At 39.2% G+C, this 25783-nt stretch overlaps 1 protein-coding gene and 2 non-coding genes across 7 annotated transcripts in view; 1 reads left to right on the forward strand and 2 right to left on the reverse strand.

Annotated features, from left to right (window-relative positions):
• The window catches only part of GSK3B (glycogen synthase kinase 3 beta), a 220582-nt gene extending 200392 nt beyond the window's left edge, over window positions 1-20190 (reverse strand). For 3 of the 5 annotated variants that reach the window (XM_024992902.2, XM_024992903.2, XM_059887274.1), the window contains exon 1: window positions 19047-20190. In XM_024992902.2, coding sequence (XP_024848670.1) covers window positions 19047-19134 — 88 coding nt within the window. In that variant the 5' untranslated portion in view covers window positions 19135-20190. 5 annotated transcript variants of the gene reach the window in all.
• Window positions 9891-9980, forward strand: MIR6529B (microRNA mir-6529b). The gene has a single exon (NR_107831.1). It is a non-coding gene; the product is annotated as a microRNA mir-6529b (primary transcript).
• MIR6529A (microRNA mir-6529a) lies at window positions 9897-9975 on the reverse strand. Its single transcript, NR_107801.1, has one exon. It is a non-coding gene; the product is annotated as a microRNA mir-6529a (primary transcript).
• Window positions 20191-25783: the final 5593 nt, after the last annotated feature.

Below are 25783 nucleotides of genomic sequence, written 5' to 3' on the forward strand. Positions count from 1 at the left end.
AGTGGGTAAAAATAATATTTAACTACCCTCAAAAGCTAGAAAAATACTCCTTAGAAAAACATGATTATGAACTGATGTAATAAAATTTGGTCTCTATGTTCAAGATTCAACACTTTATATTTATGATTTTTCAACATTCAACATTTATTTAGCACCAACTAGATGAAGAGGATCTTCATGTGCAAGAATAATGAAAACAACAAAAATTATTGAGACAAGTGATCTCAGGAAACAATAAAGATTGAAACAGGTGGCTGAACTCTAATGCCTGTCTTGAGTCAAGCGACAATGTGTTAAACTAGAAATCGGTGTCTTCAAGTTACCAGAGGTAGCAAGGCTCCATTTCTGCACATCATTCACATTCACTTAGGACAGTAAAGTAGTTAATAAGCGCTCAAGATTAAATTACCTTGGGTGGAATCCAAGCTCTGCCATCTGCTGGTTATGAAATCTTGGCAAAGTTACCTACCCTGTCTAAGCCTCAATTTCCTCAATAATAATGGGATCCAGCTTATAACTGACTTTGCAATATGGATTTCAACCAAATTTGTTACCTATCTCTTATAGCCACTAATTCATAGACAGCTTATATTAATTTTAAAGCAAGGTATTTGCTCTTTATCCATTATCCATTAAATGAAGAGACTATTACCTCAAAGCATATGAAAGTTAAATGAAGTAACAGTGCTTGGGGCACACAGTAAGCATACAAAGGGTAGCTGAATCTGAATTATTCTAGTTCTAAGATCTGAGCTACCATCATTAGCATCTAGGGATGCTAGATGGTACTGAATTAGCTAATGCGAATTCAATACTCATCATTACCATAAACTTTTTTCTATTAACTTCTTCCCTAACTCTCACTCCTATGGTCAAACACAGCATTTAAAGTACACAGACTTTCCCAGGTAAATGTGAGAAACAAAAATATGTTGTTGTTAATTGGGACACAAAGTAAAGATACAAGTTTAAACAATATCTTACTCTCAAATTAATATGATAGTTGAAAAGCTGTATAATTTATACTGATGGCATATAAAGACAATGGGATCAGAGATCCTCTGCCTCTGGGGATATTTCTTCTCTAAGGACCCCAGGAATTGGCCCAACTGCTCCTACTTTAGAAATCATACCATTTGTTTCTTACTAAGTACTCATTCACCACTATGGCTGAAATATACTACTAGAACATTTCCTCTATCCTTTGAAAGTTCAGAGCCATTCTTTAATTTTCTATAAATTAACAGGAGGTAAACATGTACTGTGAAGTCTCAAAACCCTCCCAATAAAGGTTATCCCTGATATTCAACTGAATTTAAATAAAATTATGCTTTCTTCATTAGTAACTCCTACTCTTAGATTTCAGTGGCACAGCAAGCATTTGGTACTTAAAGAGAAAACAGAATCTCTTCTAAGAATCATGCCCTAGTCAGCCAAACATCTCACAATGTATCAGATCAGTCGCTAAGTAGTGTCCGACTCTTTGCGACCCCATGAATCGCAGCACGCCAGGCCTCCCTGTCCATCACCAACTCCCAGAGTTCACTCAGACTCACATCCATCGAGTCAGTGATGCCATCCAGCCATCTCATCCTCTGTCGTCCCCTTCTCCTCTTGCCCCCAGTCCCTCCCAGCATCAGTCTTTTCCAATGAGTCAACTCTTCGCATGAGGTGGCCAAAGTATTGGAGTTTCAGCTTTAGCATCATTCCTTCCAAAGAAATCCCAGGGCTGATCTCCTTCAGAATGGACTGGTTGGATCTCCTTGCAGTCCAAGGGACTCTCAAGAGTCTTCTCCAACACCACAGTTCAAAAGCATCAATTCTTCGGCGCTCAGCCTTCTTCACAGTCCAACTCTCACATCCATACATGACCACTGGAAAAACCATAGCCTTGACTAGACGGACCTTTGTTGGCAAAGTAATGTCTCTGCTTTACAATATGCTATCTAGGTTGGTCATAACTTTCCTTCCAAGGAGTAAGCGTCTTTTAATTTCATGGCTGCAATCACCATCCGTAGTGATTTTGGAGCCCAGAAAAATATAGTCTGACACTGTTTCCACTGTTTCCCCATCTATTTCCCATTAAGTGGTGGGACCGGATGCCATGATATTCGTTTTCTGAATGTTGAGCTTTAAGCCAACTTTTTCACTCTCCACTTTCACTTTCATCAAGAGGCTTTTGAGTTCCTCTTCCCTTTCTGCCATAAGGGTGGTGTCATCTGCATATCTCAGGTTATTGATATTTCTCCCGGCAATCTTGATTCCAGCTTGTGTTTCTTCCAGTCCAGCATTTTTCATGATGTACTCTGCATATAAGTTAAATAAACAGGGTGACAATATACAGCCTTGACGAACTCCTTTTCCTATTTGGAACCAGTCTGTTGTTCCATGTCCAGTTCTAACTGTAGCTACCTGATCTGCATACAAATTTCTCAAGAGGCAGGTCAGGTGGTCTGGTATGCCCATCTCTTTCAGAATTTTCTACAGTTTATTGTGATCCACACAGTCAAAGGCTTTGGCATAGTCAATAAAGCAGAAATAGATGCTTTTCTGGAACTCTCTTGCTTTTTCCATGCAACCAGTCAAAGAAGCAGATATAATGTTGATCAGTGAAAACCAAGTTATTACCCTGACAACGTGCTTTCTCAAAACTCAATATAGACAGCTAAAATTTACAGCTATTTAAGAAATTGGATTATTTAGTAAAGAAAGTCCAAGTTGTTTACTAATATTTCTTACTTTCTCTGGGAAAGCTCTTCAACTGATATACTAATATACACTAGTATATCAGCCCACAAAAATACTGAGAGACATAAAAAGAGGCCCTGTAAAAATTAAAGTTTTCATAAATCCCTACAAGATAATTACATGTCCAAGTATATCCATGGTGAAAGGGCCTGTTCATATATAAATAGTCTATTTACTTTGTCTCTCATAGAATAAACTATTTGGTAAAAATAAGGAAACTGACATCACTTTTCATCACTCTAAATCTCTCTTCTACCCTCACCCACTCCAAATAAGCTTCTGGAAGGCTTGGGGGTACTGTACTAGCTGGACAGGCTCAATGTTTCAAAGGTATTATGCTAGCCAACCAGTGCAACCGAGCACCTGAGCTCTTTCATTTACTCCATCCCGAGTTCACACTCCTCTTGTGCTAAGCACATGGTATAAAACAGTGTCTGTATCTCTCTTTTCTTTCCCTACTATTGCTCCTTTGTGTTTAAACAAAAACCTAGGTTTAACTTCATAAACTAATTTCTTATATCAAAGCTTTAAAATGTGTCTAAAAACCTCAGTGATAGTTTGATGACCTAGAAACTCATGTAACTATCATTATAGTATATAGGTAACTATCACAACAAATTACCTTCAACCCAAAATATGTGTTAAGTAAACTACTATAGAAAGCACTGTGTTCCACACCGAGGAAATACAAAGGTGAGTAAAATACTGTTGTTGCCATACTCAAATTTATACTGACCTAGGGAGAGACAAAACAAGGAAAGTAGATGAAGCAGAACACAAGAAAAGTGTGCCATACGAGTTACATGCAACTAACTGCATTTCATGCTTTGGGGTAAAATGTGTGGAAAACTACGCAGTTGAGGTGGCATATGAAACTCTGAAAGCTGAGTGAGTCTCTGAAACAGCAAGAGGAGAGAATTTATGCCAAAGAATATTTAGACAAATAAGAACCCATTGGGACCAGGACATTCATGGCAGTAACATCTAACAAGTATATCAATAACAGTTTTAATATACATTTTAAGTATGCTAAAATATGGGGAAAAAATCATTACCTCCCACACCAAGCACTTTTCTGAAGAACATAAATCTCTCAACCTCTTTAATGTGGTATAAAATTTCAAAAATCTGAAGACATGACTAAAAACAAAACAAAGCAATTAGACAAATCAATGAAGTGTTTTTAAATTACGTATATATACCTTATCTATTCCTTATTTATTCCTTTAGAATAAGTAGACTATATCATATATATGTATTTGAATATATGATTAGACAGATTGACAACAATATTATACAATAAAATAATTCCTGAAAAATTCTAAACTGCTCAACCTGTGGCTACTAAGCACTTAAAATGTGACTACTCCAAATCAGGACGTGCTGTAAGAGTAAAATACCCACTAGGTTGTGAACTCAGCAAAAACGAGACCAGGAGCTGACTTTGGCTCACATCATGAACTCCTTATTGCAAAATTCAGACTTAAATTGAAGAAAGTGGGGGAAACCACTAGACCATTCACGTATGACCTAAATCAAATCCCTCACGATTATACAGTGGAAGTGACAAATAGATTCAAGGGATTAGATCTGATGGAGTGCCTGAAGAACTATGGACAGAGGTTCGTGACATTGTACAGGAGGCAGGGATCAAGACCATCCCCCAAAAAAAAGAAATGCAAAGAGGCAAAATGGTTGTCTGAGGAGGCCTTACAAATAGCTGAGAAAAGAAGGGAAGCTAAAGGCAAAGAAGAAAAGGAAAGATATACCCATCTGAATGCAGAGTTCAAAACAATAGCAAGGAGAGATAAGAAAGACTTCCTCTGTGATTAATGCAAAGACCAATGGAACAAGATAGAAAGCCTATAAATAAACCCATGCACCGTCAGGTACCTTATTTTTGACAAAGGAGGCAAAAATACAGAATGGGGCAAAGACAGTCTCTTCAATAAATGGTGCTTGGAAAACTGGACAGCTACATGTAAAAGAATGAAATTAGAATACTTCCTAACACCATACACAAAGATAAACTCAAAATGGATTAAAGACCTAAATGTAAGACCAGAAACTATAAAACTCTTAGAGCAAAACATAGGCAGAACACTTGATGACATAAATCAAAGCAAGATCCTCTATGACCCAACTCCTAGAGTAATGGAAGTAAAAAAGTGGGACCTGATTAAACCTAAAAAGCTTTGGCACAGCCAAGGAAACTATAAGCAAGGCGAAAAGACAACCCTCAGAATGGGAGAAAATAATAGCAAATGAAACAACTGACAAAGGATTAAGTCCCAAAATATACAAGCAGCTCATACAACTCAATACCAGAAAAACAAACAACCCAATCAAAAAGTGGGAAAAAGACCTAAAGAGACATTTCTCCAGAGAAGACACATAGATGGCTAACACATGAAAAGATGCTCAACATCACTCATTATTAGAGAAATGCAAATTAAAACTTCAATGAGATATCACCTCACACCCAGTCAGAATGGCCATCATCAAAAAGTCCACAAACAATAAATGCTGGAGAGGATGTGGAGAAATGGGAATACTCTTGCACTGTTGGTGAGAATGTAAACTGATACAGCCACTATGGAAGATGGTATGGAGATTTCGTAAAAAACTAGGAATAAAACCACCATATGACCCAGCAATCCCACTCCTAGGTACCTACGCTGACGAAACCAAAACTGAAAAAGACACATGTATCCCACTGTTCACTGCAGCACTATTTACAATAGCTAGAACATGGAAGCAACCTAGATGTATATCAACAGATGAATGGATAAAGAAGCTGTGGTACAGACACACAATGGAATATTACTCAGCCATAAAAGGGAATGCATCTGAGACAGTTCTAATGAGGTGGATGAACCTAGAGCCTATTATACAGAGTGAAGTGAGTCAGAAAGAAACAAATATCATATTCTAACACATATACACAGAATCTAGAAAAATGGTACTGAAAAATTTATTTACAGGGCAGCAATGGAGAAACAGACATAGAGATTAGACTTATAGACACGGGGAGAGGGGAGGAGAGGGTGAAATGTGTGGAAAGAGTAACATGGAAACTTACATCGCCATACGTAAAATCGATAGCCAACGGGAATTTGCTATATGGCTCAGGAAACTCAAACAGGGGCTCTGTATCAGCCTGGAAGGGTAGGATGGGGAGGAGACAGAAGGGAGGTTCAAAAGGGAGGGGATATATGTATACCTATGGCTGATTCATTTTGAGGTTTGACAGAAAACAACAAAATTCTGTAAAGCAATTATCCTTCAATTTAAAAAAATGCAAAGAAATAAAGGAAAACAACAGAATGGGAAAGACTAGAGATCTCTTCAAGAAAATTAGAGATACCAAGGGAACATTTCATGCAAAGATGGGCACAATAAGGACAGAAATGGTATGGACCTAACAGCAGCAGAAGACATTAAGAAGAGGTGGCAAGAATACACAGAAGAACTATACAAAACAGATCTTCATGACCCAGATAACCACGATTGTGTGATCACTCACCTAGAGCCAGACATCCTGGAATCTGAAGTCATGTGGGCCTTAGGAAGCATCACTATGAACAAAGCTAGTGGAGGTCATGGAATTCCAGTTGAGCTATTTCAAATCCTAACAGATGATGCTATGAAAGTGCTGCACTCAATATGCCAGCAAATTTGGAAAACTGAGCAGGGGCCACAGGACTGGAAAAGCTCAGTTTTCATTCCAATCCCAAAGAAAAGCAATACCAAAGAATGTTCAAACTATCGAACAATTGCACTCATCTCACATGCTAGCAAAGTAATGCTCAAAATTCTCCAAAGCAGGCTTCAACAGTACATGAACTGAGAACTTGCAAGTGTTCAAGCTGGTTTTAGAAAAGGCAGAGGAACCAGAGATCAAATTGCCAACATCCGCTGGATCACAGAAAAAGAGAGTTCCAGAAAAACATCTACTTCTGTGTTATTGACTACACCAAAGCCTTTGTGACTATGTGGATCACAACAAACTGTGGAAAATTCTTAAAGAAATGGGAATACCAGACCACCTGACGTGCCTCCTGAGAAATCTGTATGAAGGTCAAGAAGCAACAGTTAGAACCGGATGTGGAACAATGGACTGGTTCCAAATGGGGAAAGTAGTACGTCAAGGCTGTATACTGTCACCCTGCTTATTTAACTTATATGCAGAGTACATCATGCAAAATGCCGGGCTGGATGAAGCCTGGCATCAAATTCCAGCTTGATTCCACAAGCTGGAATCAAGACTGGCAGGAGAAATATCAAAAACTTCAGATATGCAGATAACATCACCCTTATGGCAGAAGAACTAAAGAGCCTCTTGATGAAAGTGAAAGAGGAGAGTGAAAAAGTTGGCTTAAAACTCAACATTCAAAAACTGAGATCATGGCATCTGGTCCCATCACTTCATGGCAAATAGATGGGGAAACAATGGAAACAGTGACAGACTTTATTTTCTCAGGCTCCAAAATCACTGCAGAGTGACAGCAGTCATGAAATTAAAAGATGCTTTCTTTGGAAGAAAAGTTATGACCAACCTAGATAGCATATTAAAAGGCAGAGACATTACCTTGCCAACAAAGGTCAGTCTAGTGAAAGCTGTGGTTTTTCCAGTAATCATGTATGGATTTGAGAGTTGGACTATAAAGAAAACTGAGTGCTGAAGAATTGATGCTTTTGAACTGTGGTGTTGGAGAAGACTCTTGAGAGTCTCTTGGACTGCAGGAGATCCAACCAGTCCATCCTAAAGGAAATCAGTCCTGAATAGTCATTGGAAGGACTGATGTTGAAGCTCCAATACTTTGGCCACCTGATGTGAGGAACTGACACCTTAGAAAAGACCCTGATGCTGGGAAAGATTGAAGGCAGGAGGAGAAGGAGATGACAGAGGATAAGACTTGATAGACATGAGTTTGAACAAGCTCCAGAAGTTGGTGATGGACAGGGAAGCCTGGCGTGCTGCAGTCCATGGGGTCACAAAGAGTCGGACACAAGTGAACAACCGAAATGAACTGAGGTTGTGAAGATTTAGTACCAAATAAAGAATGCAAAATGTATCATTAGTAAATTACATGCTGAGATAATACTTTGGGGATACACTACTTTAAATATATTCTTAAAATTAAGTTCACCTTTTTACTTTTTTTTTTTAAGTGGCTCCTAAAAAATTTTACATCACCCATGTGATTCACATTTGTGTCTTGCATTATATTTCTATTGAAGAGGTCTGGTTTAAACAACTACTTAACATTTATATTGTCAGATTTCTGTACTTGCTTCATATTGTTCCTTCATGTTGGCATAGTAATCACTTGATCGTGATACAAATAACCTTCCAAACATCTATGCCTCAGTGTCTAGACAGTAAAATGATGAGACACCTGCCAAAAAAGTGTGTCAGTTTCTTAACTACTCTTTTGGAGCAAATGTGAAAAAAACAACCAACTATAAACTTTTCCAGATACATTTACCAAACAGTTAATACTCCAGGCACTGCTGGCGGATGTCACGAAACTATGTTAGGTAAGGACTGCTCAGGGATGCAAAGACATGGGATCCAGGAAATAAAGAGCCATGAAAGAAGTTAGAGGATGACAGCTGTACAGCAGGGGCCTGGAGAGGAACCAGGCCAGATCCCAGTAGGAGAGGACTCTAGGAAAAGGGACACTCCAGGAAAAGAAAGTAGGGTAGGGCAGTCTAGACAATGCTTAATAAATTTGAGGGGGGGAAAAAAAACCAAACCAAGTCCGTGATCATTGCAAGCTGTGCAAGAAAAAGAAAATGGCAACAAAAAAGTATATTAAAAAAGTGAAAGAAAACAAAGGAAATGTGATTCTCATTCAAAAACAACATAACTCTTTAAAATGTTAAACAGAGTTCCCATACGTTAGCAATCCCACTCCTAGGTATATACCCCAAAGATCTGAAAACATGTTCACACAAAAACTTGTTCACAACTGTTCATTTCATTATTATTCCTAATAGCCAAAAAGCAGAAACTATCCAAATGTTCACTGATGAATGGATAAACAAATACATGCATATTATTCAGCAATAAAAAGTAATGGAATAACAACAAATGCTACAACACAGATCAACCTAGCAGACATTATGAAAAGTAAAAGAAACCAGTCACAAAAGGCCACATATTTTATGATACAATTTATAAGAAATATCAAGAATGGAAATTCACATACAGAGAGTAGATTAATGGTTGCCTAGAACTGGGAGGAAGGGAAATATGACTACTACTGGATACAGGAATGAGGAGGAATGACTACTACTGGATACAAGGTTTCTTTTGGAGCTGATTAAAAATATTCTAAAATTAGATTGTGGTGACAGTTTCATCACTCTGTGAGTACTGGAAACCACTGAGCTGTATACCTTAAATTAATAAATTTTATGGTATGTGAATTATATCTCAATAATGCATTTTTAAAAAGGAAACATAATCACTGTACACTATTCACTTTTGCAAAGAATATTGCTTAATGTCTAGATAGAGTATTAATCATTTAATGATTTAAATAATTAACTAAAAATGGTGGTATAGTTATGTTAGTAAGATAATAAAAGGGACAATAGAAAAGGCAATGGCACCCCAGTCCAGTACTCTTGCCTGGAGAATCCCATGGACGCAGGAGCCTGATAGGCTGCCGTCTACGGGATCGCACAGAGTCGGACACGACTGAAGCGACTTCACTTTAACTTTTCAGTTTCATGCATTGGAGAAGGAAATGGCAACCCACTCCAATGTTCTTGCCTGGAGAATCCCAGGGACAAGGAGCCTGGTGGGCTGCCGTCTATGGGATCGCACAGAGTCGGACACGACTGAAGCGACTTAGCAGCAGCAGCAGCAGGGATGACAATGAATAATATCAAGAATAATTTTAAGAAGCAGACAAATATCATACTATTAAAATTATGATAAAATTACTAGAGGCAATAGTTATCATAGTTAAGACTGCCTCTAAGAAACAGAAATGAAGAAAAGTTAAAATTCCATAAAAAGACTTTCTGCACTATTTGATTTTTTTAAATTATATGATACAGTGGATTACTGAATAAAAACATTTTAATTTTTTAAGACTAAGGAATGCTTGGTTTAGAAGCAGAATGAAACCGTGCGCTCTTAAAGAGGTAAAAGGCACAGGCTTCATTGACATTGACGCACTCTGCGCCTCTGATCTCTCAAGAGAACAGGTTTTCTCATCTAAGATGTTCAAAAAATGCCAAGTTAAAGGAAGAGTATCAATTACGTTTTGTCTTTTTCTTTACCATGAAATACACAACTATTTCCAGCAAGAAAACATATAACACCTATATGACACTATAGATCACTTCTCAAATACACAAAGAGAAGCAAATAATTTAAATGTGCCACTAAGTATTCACTGGTCATGACTATTATTTCACCTCTTATTATGACGAGAAGCACTCTCTCGTTTTTGTATTTACTCTCCATCTAACTCATACTCAGAAAAATTAGAGTTTGGTAATCTACTAGGATGAAAAATAATAGCAATTTTCTAGAATAACTGATTTAAAGTTTAACTCTAACACTTATGCTAAAGGAAATGTTAATTTAGGTCTGTATACACAAAATATAATTTCATAGCAGAAATAACCTGTAAAAGTGGCTCAGCTGGTAAAGAATCTGCCCACAGTGCGGGAGACCTGGATTCAATCCCTGGGTTGGGAAGATCCCCTGGAGAAGGGAAAGGCTACCCATTCCAGTATTCTGGCCTGGAGAATTCCATGGACTATACAGTCCATAGGGTCGCAAAGAGTCAGACTGAGCGACTTTCACTTTCACATGGAAGGCTACCTAAGAAATTGGAAGGCTGCCTCTCCAGGAGAGAGGACTGATAGTTCCTTACAGAGCAGGAGGAGGAGAAAGACATCACTAAATACTTTTAAAATTTTGAATCATGTGAGTAAATCCCATTTTTAAATGCAAAATATGTAAATAAGACAAGCATGGAACTGTCTATCATACATCATCCAATTAAAACTATTATTGTGGTTGTTACGACACATTATGTAAATATGATATACATATACATATTATTGTTAAAATCCTACAAACTCAAAGTTTCCCTCTTTCCTTCAGAGTTTAAATACTGTGTAAAATGAGAAAGCTTTGAAATTCCAATGAGATACCAAACACACCCACAATACTGTCAGTCTGGTGCCAAGCATAAATAACTCCAGCACTTCTTTAGGTGCTGCCTCTACAAACTCAAAAGTCTCAAAAGTCTAAAAAAACCTCAAAAGTCTAGTAGTAGCAATTTGACTCAGCTCAATAACTTCCACACAGATCATGAAGACAGTGCTTAATCAATTAAAAAGAACTAGCTGATTTTATGGAATAGGGAAGTAGAGGGAATTACATTTTTAAAACATAGGTTAGCCTGCCTTGGAAAGAAATCTGAAACATCTTCTCACTTACATTAGTCAATTAAGCCCCTAAGAATTTCTTCCCTCATAGCTCAGATGGTAAAGAATTTCTTAGACCTTCAAAAGAGAAAAAAGTACTTGATCATGACTGTTCTTTTTCTTCAAGTTAACAATTAAGATATCCACCTTTTCAATTCCAAAAGTGTATTTGGTAAAATTATTCTAACAGCCAATCCTTAGAAAGATTAAATGACTCCATGCAGTGCCTCCTAAGTATTCCACAAGTATCAACAGACGGTATGAGCACATCAAAATCCTAACAGCAACTCCATATATACAAAAGAAAAAATAAGAAAACAAATCTTAAATCACGTAAAATGCTGTTGCTGAGAAATAATCTATAGATGCACAACGGAAGAAAGAGCAGGAAATGATACTCTGGAGTAGCATACCGAAAATTTTAGTATCTTTATCCGTTATCACTGAAAGTCAACCAGAGTTGGTCAACCAGACAGAGATGACCGAGTTCTCTTCCTCATTTCATCAGTAACCAAGAAATGACAGGCTGTTTAATGCAGTGAGAAGTTATTAGAGAACCCCAGCTAACCAGAAGAGACTTTTCTGCCTTTTGTTCTTTTAAAAGAGTGAAGTTACTGTAATGTAACCTTCTTGAAATCAAAATTTTGAACAATTATCAGAGTGATCTCCCCTGAAGTTTTACAAGGCTACACTAAGTAATCCCAATATGCCTGTTTTCCTGCATTGTCTGTCTAAACTTTTTAGGATAATGCTTAATACCAGTGTAATTCATTCCCTTCTAATTTGCAGTTTAAAAAAAAAAAAGAAGACAACTGAATGATTTAGAACTATGTGTTAAATGAAAAATGAACTCTAAATAAAAGCCGAAAAATAACCTATAAGGAAAAGTGCATGCACCATTTGTGGGAGGATTTTCACTGCTCAGGAACCTTTTTGGTTCACTTCCTGACTGTAAAATACCAAACAATTCCAACAAGGTGATACTCCAAATAACCCAATTGCACACTGATGCATAGTTGTTATTCTTTAATAATAACAAACTGTGAAGGTTCACAGTTCCAGACAAAACAAGTGTCCAATTGATACCTGAATAATTGGTTGTGTACATACAATAATAAAAAAATGTCCTGAAGTTTGCTGTCAAATATTAAAAGGAAGAGTAGAACACTTCACAATCTATAGGAAGAGATGGAGAGAAATAATAATCCTTAATGATGGCTAATTTGGAGAACATTCTAATATTACCTGGAAATATAAATATATCAAATTTACTGTGAACAATCACTACTTTTCAATAAAAACTAGTGCTCCAACTGAACATTAAACAACAGCAAAAAATATATATATATATATATACACTACTTATTTTTCTTTTTGTGCTGCCATAAGCCTTAACATTTTCAATTTCAATGTTTGTCTTAACAAGTTTTCCCTGAAATCTTAAAAGAATTGAGAGGTTTTTTTTCCAATATAAGTATTTAAGTACTATATTTGCTAACAGGCATGCCTGAAACTAATTTCAACATCATTACTAATCATGTAAGTCTTACACAATCACTGCTAAATTATCAATGAAAGACTATCCTAAAAGCAAAAGGTAGCTTATCTCTGGAATCCAAGTGTTAAGGTAACAGCAATCTATTCTCTATAAAATATACAATAAAGGGAAAATCTAGAATCAGAATGCTTATATTTGAATTCTTTTAGAACAATTTTCTGGCCAGGTAATCTTGGACAAGTTGCTTCCCCTCCCTAAATCTCATTTACCTGTGGGGATAATGGTACTAGCTACTTTTTGAGTTGTAATGATTAAAGTGAGCAGCTGCTTGTGGCAGAGTGCTTATTAGCACATAATAAACATTCAATAGGCATATCACATGTCAATCATGCATTATTCATTGCCCCTTTCTATTAAAGCAACCTACTTATTTTAGGCTTCCTGAGACAAGGAGTTCAACATGATACAATTAATGGTAATGAAAAATGGGGTACTACTGTTAATGCTTTGCACCCATGTTACTAATATTTTTGCCTGCCTGCCTACCTACCATCTCTTTGGCTTTAGGGCATACTTATTCAATACTAGGCCTGTAAATTCATTTAAATTATATCACCATCTAAAACATAAGTTTCTATGGGAGTTCCCTGGTGGCTCTAGTAGTAAGAATTCCGGGCTGTTACTGTCGTGGCCCAGGTTCAATCCCTGGTCCAGGAACTGAGATCCGGCAAGCTGCACAGAGCAGCCAAAAAAAAAAAAGGTTTAATTTAAAAATAAAATACAAATTTCTAGGAAAATAATATGGCCTTCGTCAGGAGTATTTACTTTTCATTATTAAACTGATCTGAAAGGACAATCAAGAAATTAACAGCTCCAGACTATATTAATAAGGGAAATGTTAAAGGTTCATATTTGTGCCATTGTTGGTCATGTTATCCTGAAGACAAAAGGAAAAGTTACCAATAACCAAAACATCACTGCCTCAATACAACCAAATTAAAATGCTTCTAAGGAAAGTATTCAATCCCAAAAATACAAGCTACAACCATTTACGGAATTTCAACTTTGAAAGTAGACCTTTCTCCCCAAAACATAAGCACAGTGTAAACTAAGAATCCAAATCTACGAAGTTGTATCTTAGGCCAGACCAAGTATACTTCAGACATAAACTGAAATAATTTACTGAATGTCCATTGTGTGCTGAATATGAACTCATTAAAAAGAAAAAAAACCGAGAATAAAAACTGTAATAATAAATAGAAATAAACACAGATTTTTATCAATTTAATGATAGGAAACTTCTGGGGAAACAAATTGTTCTCCTTTATTAATGTTAGTTTTTCCCTGCTTTTCTATTCACATGAGACTATGTGCTCAGTCATGTCTGACTCTTTGGGACCCCGTGGACTGTAGCCCACGAGGCTCTTCTGTCCATGGAATTCTCCAGGTAAGAATACTGGAGTGGGCTGCCATGCCCTCCTCCAGGGGATCCTGCAGACTCAAGAGATTGAACGTGTGCCCCTTGCATTGCAGGCAGATTCTTTACCATCTGAGTCACCAGGGAAGAAGCCCTCTATTCATATAGGTCTTCATATAAATAAACATTTCTATATCACACTCAACCGAAGTCAAAGACAATTATATAACTAAGGATGATTTGTACAACCCAAGATAGAAGCAAAGATTGCAACCTCTACTTTAAAATCAATGAACCATGAAAATATTTCTATCCTTGCAATCATGCAAGATTTCCTTCCTCTCCACACCACTCCCTTCAACTGCCCCCCAAAAAATAGGCTAGAAAAATGATGCTAAACATTCCAATAAATTTATTTACTCATGGTGATTATGTTCTTAGTAGAACACTATCTGGGAAATCAGGTTGGTCCTGTTAGCACCAGGTATAATCCCATCACACCCACAGGCTCTGCCCCTCCATTCTCCTGTAGCAGGGTGGAGCATCACAAGAGACTCCACAGTCCCACAGCCTGTCCAATCCCATCCCTGTCCCACAGTCCCATGAGTGTTGAGTATGGAACTGTGGCACCAGGGTCAGCACATGCATGTTTCACAGCCTTCTCTATACATAAAGGAAACACACACAGAAACAGACCTCCCCTGGTCTCAGAATCTGCTGCTGACACTTAAGCTGGCTTCCCCAGCCTGCCTGTTTATCCAAAACAGTATCTCACACTGGCAACCCAAGTCCAAAACAAGGGGCATACAGCACAGGGTACAAGTATGTGCTGATTTCCAGCTGAATCACGCAAATGAAATGAGAAGATGTCACCTCATTTTCTAAATGCAATTCCCAATCAGTCGTGAATTGATTTATGAATCTCTGGGTTCCCTTGTGCCTTTAAGTCATTTCACAATTAGCATTCTAGGGGCACATTTAACAAGACAGCATGCAATTCTTATATGAGGGTCTAGTTTTTTTAACAACTCTGGAAAGGTGTGGTTGGGAAGGGAATGAAATATTAATGAAGATAAAATTCTGGTTTTCAGTTTCACACATGAGCTCTCTTTCACACTAGAAAATCTAGCAACTGGTGAAATTCTAATAACCTGATTTTTATATGACACAAAGAGATTAAACTCCCTCAGGAATAGAGTAACTCTAAGTTGCCACCTACTCTTTGGCTTTAGCCACCATACCACTAAATACTGCACAGCAATATGCAACTGCTATCATTCTCTTCACTAAAGAAATTTGATATAAAAAATCCTGTATGAGGAAATAACTTCTCATGACTTAGCTAGGCAACTAGCTAAATTTTCACTAATAGTTTATCAAAAGACTTATTACTAATATTTTAATAAATCACCATACACAGCGCCTTACTGCCTCCATTTTGAATAAAATATCACGTGACTCTACAGAAGAACTGTCTAGCTATTAACATTTACCTAGTAACACTTGAATATGAATGCACACCAAAAAAAAAAAAAAGGTTACACCACACTAAGGTTTTAAAAAAAAAATCAAATATACTCTTCTAAACCGGATGAACACTTAAGCGCAACCAAAACAAAAGGCAAAAAGTAAATAAATGAATAAATCAACTTTTAATTTCTGCTGGAGTCTGCATATTAACATTATTTTAAACACCAAGGTTTACCTAAAATAACCATTGTTTATGAGACTAGTTTTAAGAATGTACCAAAGATTGAAGGCTGTATAAAATATCTCAAATGTTTATGTTACAGCTTAGTCCAAAAAATATTTTCATTGTTTTCAAATAAATCACCATCGGGTTATTATAACTAGGTTTCAAGCGTGAGATCTTTTGAATTTACATTAAAAATTATTTTCTTTTTGAGAAATGTAACGAATATAAATAAAAACTTTTAGTTTACTACGCCCGAAAATAAATCCAGCATTTTTAGACATAGAAAAATTAGAGACAGTGCAATTAACAGACTGTTAAGTTAAATACGATTGCCAGTAACCAACTGCTGTCTGCTGAATTTCAAGAAAATCTACTGAATATTAAATTTTTAAAAAGTGAACTCATGTATCCTCTCATCTCAGCACTTTCTCAACTTTCCCATTACAATCAACAATATAACTTGGCGGTCAAATCTTCCAGACCAGTAACATCAGAATTTATTTTTAACTCCTGACTCCTTCCCAAATATTCCCCCCTTCAATCCAATCCAAAGTCCTGCCAGTTCATTCACGCTGTCTCTCAAATGTGTTCTTTTCATCCGATTTTCAATTTTGCTTTATATTCTCTCACTATTCACAACATACTCTACTACTCCCTAAAAGGGCTCTGACATCTGGTTTCTAACTCATCAACTTTGCTGCCCAAACCATCTTCAAATATTTTGTTCAGCAACCTATAGTAAATTCCAAACTCTCTTGAATCTCAAATAAAGTCATAAGCCCCCCCTGCTTTCCATCAGTTAACATATTTCTCAAATTTCATCTCTTATTTTCCTATTTAGGCCCCTTTTATTCAGATTTACTAACCTGCTTTATAAATACAAAAATACAAGTCACCATCTCTGTGCCTCTGTCCTTTCTGTCCACCTAGAATCCTTTATGCTTCTCAATTTAAGTTACTGCCTCCTTTAACACCTGCCTTAAAACACACCTCTGTAAGAAGTCTTCTCTCCAAGCCATCTACCTCATGCCTTTATTTTTTGTCCCTCTGAACAAAGTATTCTATTTGCATTTATAATCTTGCAGTCATCATATTACTGTTTTCACGTTTTGTCCCATAATCTGCCTCAAAAACTGATAAGCTTTTCAAGCCAAGGACTATAATTTATTATCGCTTAAACAGGGGTCCCTTAGAACACCAGCACTCCAACAAAGGCTTTCTTCCAAAATGCATTTAAAGTTAAGGTTGTCAAAAACACATAGTCAACACTGAACTCCAACTTTTTAAATGTTAAGCTGACCTATATGGTAACAGAAAAGTCAACATTTTAACCTGCACTTCGCAAGAGTTACTCCATCTTCAGTCAACATCCACACAGGATTCAAAGAAAATCCTGTGAACTAAATGAAAAGTCCCCAAATCTAATATTATTAGGTATCCCATTCTGCTCTCTGAATAAACTAATTACCTAAAATTGATTTCGAGTGGTCTTTAAACCAAGATGAAAAACATCCTAACACTCCAGTACCACAAGAGGCTCTTAAGGAGCTATTATAAGATTTGCTTCATCATAGCTGAAAATTACCCCAGAATTTTAAGATATTCCTCTCAAATGACCCCATGAAGTGCTTAGAAAGCTTGACCATTCCCTGAAAGATGCATCATCAGCTTCCCTCTTCACATACTCTGCATTCTGAACTAGCTAGTCACCAAAAAAAAATTTAACTCTCAAAAATAATCTCCCATTCAGCTATTACCTTAGACTACCCTGTTTCAGACAAGTTCCAAAAGCCACCATGAATTGAAATCCTGAGTTCAGGTACGAGTGTTCATTTTATAATCAATTTCACATAACAGCATATACCTTTTTTTTTTTAATCTCAATTCAATTCTCTCCTTCTAAGCAGTAAAACAGTTTTTCTTTGCCCTCATTCATGCCCCTTTCTGAAGGAATAAGGAAACTATAATACAGATATTTTTGTCAAATTTTTTAAGTATGTTTAAATAAACTGACATTAAATATCACATAAACATATCCATAAGTAGAGATACATTAAAACACTGGATACTGAGATACTGGATACCAAACACTCAAAATAAGACTTTTTGAGCACAAATCTGGAAAGAGAATATAGACGTCTAGCAACAACCTTGAACAAAGCCCAAATACCCCTATTAAATCTGGGACCACAACCTTCTACAAAACCTGTGATGGAAAAGTCTAAATCCATATTCTTCTAACTTCATAGTCTTATCTGAATTCGAAAGAAAAACAATGCAAGAGTATTTTAAGTAGTCCTAAGAAGGAACACCTGAACTCTAGATCATTTAGCAAGTACTGAAAGCAATGGCACCCCAAAGCTGAACTTTAATGATGAGTCAGTGACAATTAACATTCAACTTACTATTTGGCAACATGACAACCTAAGCCCCATTCAAAACTCGGACCAACTTTCAAGTTACCTTTTGATTAAACATTAACTCTATAGTGGTAGGCTGGCAATGTCAAAACGGTAAGGTTAAGAGATAACAAATCAAACCACGTATCCAATTTAGAACAATGCTTGTTGAGATACTACTGCTGCTGAGTATCTATCAGCGGCACCGGTCCCTTCTAAAGAGACGAATCAAAGCTCGCCTTCAAACCGAAATGTGGTTACTTAGCAAGTTCATCTCTGGATTAAGAACAAACACTTTGTATTGTCACACAAGCAAGAAAGAAATGTTAGGAGACGGTGACATTCACCTCTTCCATTAAGTATACAAAACTGCGGTAACCCTCGAGACCTGAGCTAACTAAACTATCCTTCATTTCAAAAGACACACTCTGGAAAAGCACATCATGGTTTGAGTCTTGTCCTTCGCTTTATTCAAAAGGATGAGCAAGTAAACACTTCCATCACTATTTTAAGGTGGAAACACTCAACCACTTAATAAAGTTGACTATCAATTGCTAGAAAACAACTGTAAGAAAAGAACTAAGTTTCAGACAGAATCATCCAAATAAAAATCACATTCCCTCGACTCAAGGTTAATGAGACCGGGGAAGGGATATGGGAGGAGGAAAAAAGGAAGCTGCCTCATTCTTGACTGAAGACAGGTTTTTGCCCTTTTCCATTACCTTTGTTTTATCAGCAGGTCTCGTATTTTAAGATCCTGGTATTTCAAAGTCTCTTATTCAAAGGGGAGGTGGAGAAGGGGTGTAAAATAAAATCAATACTCACTGCTAACTTTCATGCTGCCAAAAGCCGAAGGCTGCTGCACTGGCTTGCAGCTCTCCGCAAAGGAGGTGGTTCTGGGCCGCCCTGACATGATCACTCTTTTTCCGAATCACCTTTTTTCCTTCCTTCCTCCTTTTCTTCCTTTTGTTTTATGTTGGGGTGTTAGGTTAATGATAAATGCAGCATTAAGTTTTCCCACAGGAAAAAGAAAAAGACTTCGTCCTCTTGCCTTTTCACTTCTTTTGTACAGCTATTTAAAAAAGCGAGCGATGTATTTCTCCTTGAAGACAGATCAGTACGGATATTTAACATATAGACGATCCGGGGCTGGGGAAAAAACACAGTTCTTTCCACTCCCTTTCCTTGGAGGGCAGAAATGGGTGGGAGATCCTAAAAAATATATATCACGTGAAACGGGGACAAATACTGGATTGAAAATAAGTACTCTGAATATTATATTTTCCTCGGGGATTTTTTTTCCGAGTCAATGAAGAAGGGAAGCGGCGGAAGGATCACGAGTCTCACGCTTGAAAAGAAGGGGGGATGGGAAGGAGGGAGGGAGAGGGAGGGGTGGCTCGGAGATGCGTCGGGAAACGCTGCGGCTCCGGCAGCGGCAAGGATCCGGCGGGCTGACGGTGGGGGCCCGGCGAACTGGAAGGCGGCGGAGTCGCGAGTCAGTCAGAGTCGGGCGGTGGCGGCGGCTCTTCCCCTCATTGCGCCAGGAGCAGCTGCAGGCGGCGGCTGGATCCAGCGGCCATGGCGGCGGCGGCGGCGGAGGCAGCTCCCTTCAGACCCCAGGCAGCGGCTCCTCGACTGCTCCCCATACGCCGGGGACATGGGAACCCGGCAACCGCTTCCGTCCCTCGGGGCCCCCTCCCCCGTCCAAGGCACCAGCGCGGCCGCCCTCCCGCCCCTCGCTTCTGCACAGTCCCGCTCAGGAAGTGTCCCCGCTTTGCCCCTAGCCCGGAGCCCTGTCAGCGGCTGCGGGGTCGGCTCCTCCTCGTTTCCTTCCTTCCTTCCTTTGTCACTCGGCCCGGGCGGCGGCGGCGGCGGCGGCAGCAGCAGCGGCAGCAGCACGAGCCCGCATTCGCCCGGGTCGGGGGCTGCTCTCTGTGAGGAGTGCCGTCTGCGCAGCCGCCTAGCTCTTACCCACTCCCCCTCCCCCCTCCTACTCGTCCTCCGCCTCCTTCCTCCCGCACCCAGCCTTACACCGCCCAGCGCCCCGCCGCCCGCGTAAGAGGCGTCTGGGAATCGCCGGCCGAGCAAGGCGTCCGCCCCCTTCGACAGGGGAGCCGAAGCCCGAGCGGAACCAATCACGGATGTCGTTTGTTTGCGGATCCTCCCGGAAAAAGCCGATCGACCTGAAGAGCCAATCAGAAAGTGTCGCTGGAAATTCACGCCCAAGGACGGAAAATGCCGAAGATAGCCGACCGAGGAAAAGGTGGGTTCGCCTTGTTCTGTGGCTGGCTGGAGGAGAAATTCGGCAGTGACCAATCAGAGTCGCTGGCCCTCAGGAAAAAGCTTGAAGAGTTAAGGACGGTGAAGCCCGGAGTCGCTGGCGAAACCGCACGGCAGGGCGCCGTGGCCGCTTTGTAATTGGCCGAAACTCCGCTGGGAGTGCAGCTCCCTCGGTGATTGGTGAAGGGAATGGGGCTTCCGAGGACAGTCTGGCCAGTCAGGATGTCTCCTCCCTCACCGAGGTGAGGAGAAGTAGAGAGCGAAGGGAGGGCGTCTATAAAGCGCCTTCTCATTGGCCTGAAGCTCAGGAGCTGGAATGGGGGCAAAAGGGAAAGGGAGGGAGGCCGAAACTCGTAGCAGTAGCCAATCTGCACTCGCTGCTGTATAATCGCAAGACCTAGCTGCAGTATGATTGGCCTTCGGCCTCCGGCGGCAGTCCTAGGAGCTGGGAGAAGCGCGACTAGGGTCGTGGCGGACAGTCTGACGGCCTCGCCTGCGGCTACTCCCAGCTGGTGTGGAAACCGCATATAGGGAGCGCGAGGCGGTGCGAAACTGGTGTGGTCGTTGGCGCTGGGTTCCTAGCTCCAACAAACTGAGGGTTGAGGGGCTTTCCCCACCCACTGGAGGCTCTCGGTGGGGCGGGGCTAATTCTGCGCGCCTGGGGTTCCCCTCCGTCCGGGAGAGCGCATCCCGAGCACGGGCGTCTTCCCCGAAAGGGCCAGACAGATCCAGGGCGCCTCTCAGGCCGAGTGCGAGTTTTCAGACATTCAACTGAGAACAAAGCTGCTAGAGAGGCAGCGACCCTGGGCGACCGCGCCCCGCCCAGTCGCGGAGGCCATTGATAAGAGTGAGGGCGACTGCGCCTTGTGCGCGCTGCCAAGCCCGGCCTTCCAGAAAGGCCCCTGAGAAATGAGCTCATGCTGGCTGAGCGCCCTTCTCGGGTGCGACCGGTCGGCGCAGAACGGCCCCCGAAAGCAGGTGAGGGGAAGTGCAGTCAGGCCGGATATCCCGAAGCCTCTGAGGCAACGGGGAGCCAGAATAGCCCTTGGTAGTTTTTGGTTTTTTGGAACGAGGGTGATCTATAAAAGTACTATTTAAGTAGGTTTCGCACATAGGCCAGTGTTCAGATTCCTGTGGTTTGCCCAAGGACAGTGAGTTATGGTTACAGAAAAAGTAAAATGAACAGTTGCCATCCTAATTGTAATCCCATGGTGCCTGTAATTTCCACCTGCAGAGTCATCCCTTTCTATTCAGATACCATCTGTAGCGAGCACATATAAAAATTACTTGATCAGGTTAACTAGCTATTGCTTTGGAAAACTGATGAGGAACTTAGGACAGAACAAAGTAAGCTTTGATGGAGGACAGGAAAGATCTAGATAGGGTTTGCAAACTCAAATGTTTTTAGGGGCCAGAAAAGTAAAGTAAATGAGTGAAACTGGCCTGGTGTAGACAATGGGGAATGACAAGCAACGTGGCAAATTGGAGTGTCTGTGCTATAACTGAAAGGAGCAGCTGTTCGACTCCAACAGATTGTTGCCCTGAAGAATGTGGATACAGTGGTCTGAGATATTCTGTCCCCTTCCCCCAATCCCCGCCAGGAGAATCCCTTATAAAGCACGATTTTTGCATGAAATCTCTCGATTTTTACACCAATATTTCCAAACTCTGCAGGCCAAACTAAAAACATTGCAGGGTAGATGTGACCAACCTGCAATCAATTTGTAATCTCAAATCTGGACATAGGTTTTTGATAGTCCAGGAGTGGTAGAAGCTCTTGTTCTTTGCGGTGAAGACAGAACATGAGGTCTCTGGATGTCATGGAGAAGAGTAAAGAATGTTGAAAGCAAACTCAGTGCATGGCAACTTTGTCAAATGATTGTTGCCTCTTCCTGCAAACTACCATGTAGACCTTTGCCACTAGTCCCTAAACTGCTGTGAGGTAAAGCTAGAAATCCTGCCTTCTTCTTTACTCCCCATCTCAACTCCCAGTTACACTGGCAGGAAGCTGAATGACAAACGTTTAGGTTATACACATTGGAAACAGCTATTCTATTGTATAAAATAAAGTACAAAAATAGTCTACCTTGAGGTTATGATTAGTAGCTTTAGTATTGCTGCCTTCAAATATTTTGACCTGACACTTTAAAAAAATCTGATCGGGGGATGGGGTGGGGAGATGAGTCTTATAGGAAAACAAAAAGTAGTTCAATTTAGAATTAGTACATAAGGAGGGGAGAAATTTATGAGAAAATACAGTACCACTGAAAGTAACAGTCAATGATTCTCTGACCTTTCAAACTTACTCTACCTTCTCACTTGCTGTTAACCACTTTTCAGTTTATAGTAATTTTAATATTTATGTGTTTATAATGTGCCAGACGCTGTTCTTAAGTGTTTCACACATGCTATCTCGGATTATAATCATACGGTATAAGTACTGTTATCACCTCCACTTTCAAGATAAGGAAACTGAAGGTCGGAAATATATACTGACTTACCTAAGGTCCACAGAGCTAAAGTAAACAGACCTAGGATTCAGGTTCCTTGTACTTCTCTCAAACACAGTCCTCACCTTCCCTGGTCTTGATTTATCTTAAAGTCTAACCCTTATGTCTTCAACTGTGTGTGCTTTGGGTTCTGTTAGGGCTCATCAGTTGGTCCCTTAGAGAGATCAGTGATTCCGAGCCAAAGTAACAAACCAGAGGGCTAGAAAAAGATACAGGAAAGCTGAGTGACACAGAATATGTGAGTATTGTAGTTGAGGGGAGGAGGTGGGTAAGCCTGTCCAAAAGATAAAATGCACAATGAACTGGGTTCTAGAGTAATAATAAGTATTTGTATAATACTTTGCACTTAGGAAGTAGTATTATGTTAAGTTTATAGAGTACCATTATGGAACTATTATTCTGTTTTTACAGATGAGGAAACTACACATGTCTTGCTCACAATCACTTAGGTACATTTTTAACTGAAACTAGAAGAAAATATAGGCAGGTGTAATAATGAGGATAGCAAATAGAACATGAGATGCTGTTTAGATGAACCCAGGGCCTGTCAGTTCACACAGAAGCCCACAAGCAAACTCCTATGATCTCCTTTACTTAGCCAACGTATGTTAAATACCTAAATGATGTTGGGTGCTGGTCTTCAAAATTTAATAAGTATGGTCTCTGCTCCAGATACTTGCACTCAGATACTATGAGATACAGAAGAGTTATTTAGTAATAAACCCTAGGAAAGCCTTCCAGTATCAAGGTCAATGTGAAGATTAAGAGGAAGGAAAAATAAATGTGCATTTACTGAGTGCCTGTTCAGTGCTTCCCTAAACCTCAAGAGACAGGCATTATTAACTCCTATTAACAGATGTGGGATAAATCAGCAATAGATACATTGCTCAAGGTCACACAATTAAAAAATGGCAGAGCTGGGATGAAATCTACAGCCACGTATATTTGATCCAGCCTCTTTCTATTAATACTAGATCTCTCTGTCTTCCATCAACAAATAACATTGTTTATCCCAATTATGTAAAATGGCATGTGTGTGTGTGTCTACCCACACACAGAAGTCTAGAAATACTAATTTTGATGGCATTTTGGATGATGCTTATTGTATTAATGCTTTCCAGTATTGTCTTCATTTTCCACCTTTACATAAGAAACAAAATACTTAAAAAGAGAAAACAAAGATAAGACTGCAAAAGAACCAAAGAAAAGAAGTAGCAGTGTGAAACTGCTCAGTGTGGTTAAATCAATTTGATTTACAGGATGCTGTGCCAAATTTTAGGAATATAGGAGTGTGAGGATGAATAAAAGTCATTCAGAGGTGACTGTCTTGCTCCAGTCTTAGAGGAGCTCTTATAGAGTGGAGATGTGTAAACAGAGAACACCATAATGTCATCTGAACAACTATGGAAGAAAAGTGACCCAGAGATCATTTTCCAAGCTGGATTTAAATGACTGGTCTCCAAAGTTGAGTGTATATACCCAGAGGTTATATACGATGATCCTTTGGAATGCTGGAACTACCAGATCTTATTTTTACCAATAACCTCCAATTAAATAAATGTATATTAAAAAAAAAGTAAGAAATTACCTTTCTAATGGTTAATTTACTGGTAAACACCAATGCCCTCCTCAGTCCCTACATCAAAGGAAGAGGTGTCACACGGTCCATAATACGGGGACACAATACAGGAGATGAATCCACAGCCTAGAAGGGACTGTGAATATGATGTATGCTCCTGCTTTTTAAATTTTTCAGCAACATATGACACTTTACTTGTGCTTAATTAACTGGATTTTGAGTCCTATTATTTGACTTTTAACTAACTTGACCCTCATGCATTGAAAATGATTCCTACAAATAAAGTATAGATAAGTGAACAAAAAAAGGCAAATCTGACATTCTACTCTCAGTGGGAACTCTACATCAGTCGCATCAATAAAATCAATAGGTTAAAATCAATAATGAGCTAATCAAATTTGACAAGATACAGGCCTGAAATTTTTGGAATTCTCAAGAATTTTTGAAATATGAAGATACTATTCACTGATTTTTAGTCAAAGGCTACCCTAAGTATGAGGTGTAGCTAATGCCAATGTGAAGTTACATATATATTATTATAATGTAGTGATAATGACAATATTTTAAAACAATTTTTACTTTATTTAAGGCCCTAAACTTTTTATTCTTCTAACACCCTCAAATTATTAACTGTCCAAGAACGTAGTCTTTCAATGTTCTGGTAATTATGAAGATGTCACACTGGCATAAGCTACATCTCAATCATACTTAGGGTAACCGTTGACAAAAACGAGTGGATAGTAACTTCATATTTCAAAAATTCCTGAGACCAAAAATTTCAGGTCTGTATCTTGTCAAATTTCATTAGCTCATTATTGATTTTAGCCTATTGATGTGAAATGCCAGGCTGGATGAATCACAAGCTGGAATCAAAATTGCCAAGAGAAATATCAACAACCTCAGATATGCAGATGATACCACTCTAGTGGCAGAACACAGAGGACTAAAGAGCCTCTTGATGAGGGTGAAAGAAGACAGTGGGAAAAGCTGTTTAAAACTCAGAATTCGTAGGGAACACATGTACACCCATGGCTGTACATGTCAATGTATGGCAAAAACCACTCCAATATTGTAATTAGCCTCAAATTAAAATAAATAAATTTTTTAAAAAACTCAAAATTCAGAAAACTAAGATCATGGCATCCAGTCCCATCCCTTCATGGCAAATAGAAGAGGAAAAAGTGGAAACAGTG

Source organism: Bos taurus, chromosome 1, assembly GCF_002263795.3.
Source record: "Bos taurus isolate L1 Dominette 01449 registration number 42190680 breed Hereford chromosome 1, ARS-UCD2.0, whole genome shotgun sequence".
In the NCBI taxonomy this organism is placed as follows: domain Eukaryota; kingdom Metazoa; phylum Chordata; class Mammalia; order Artiodactyla; family Bovidae; genus Bos; species Bos taurus.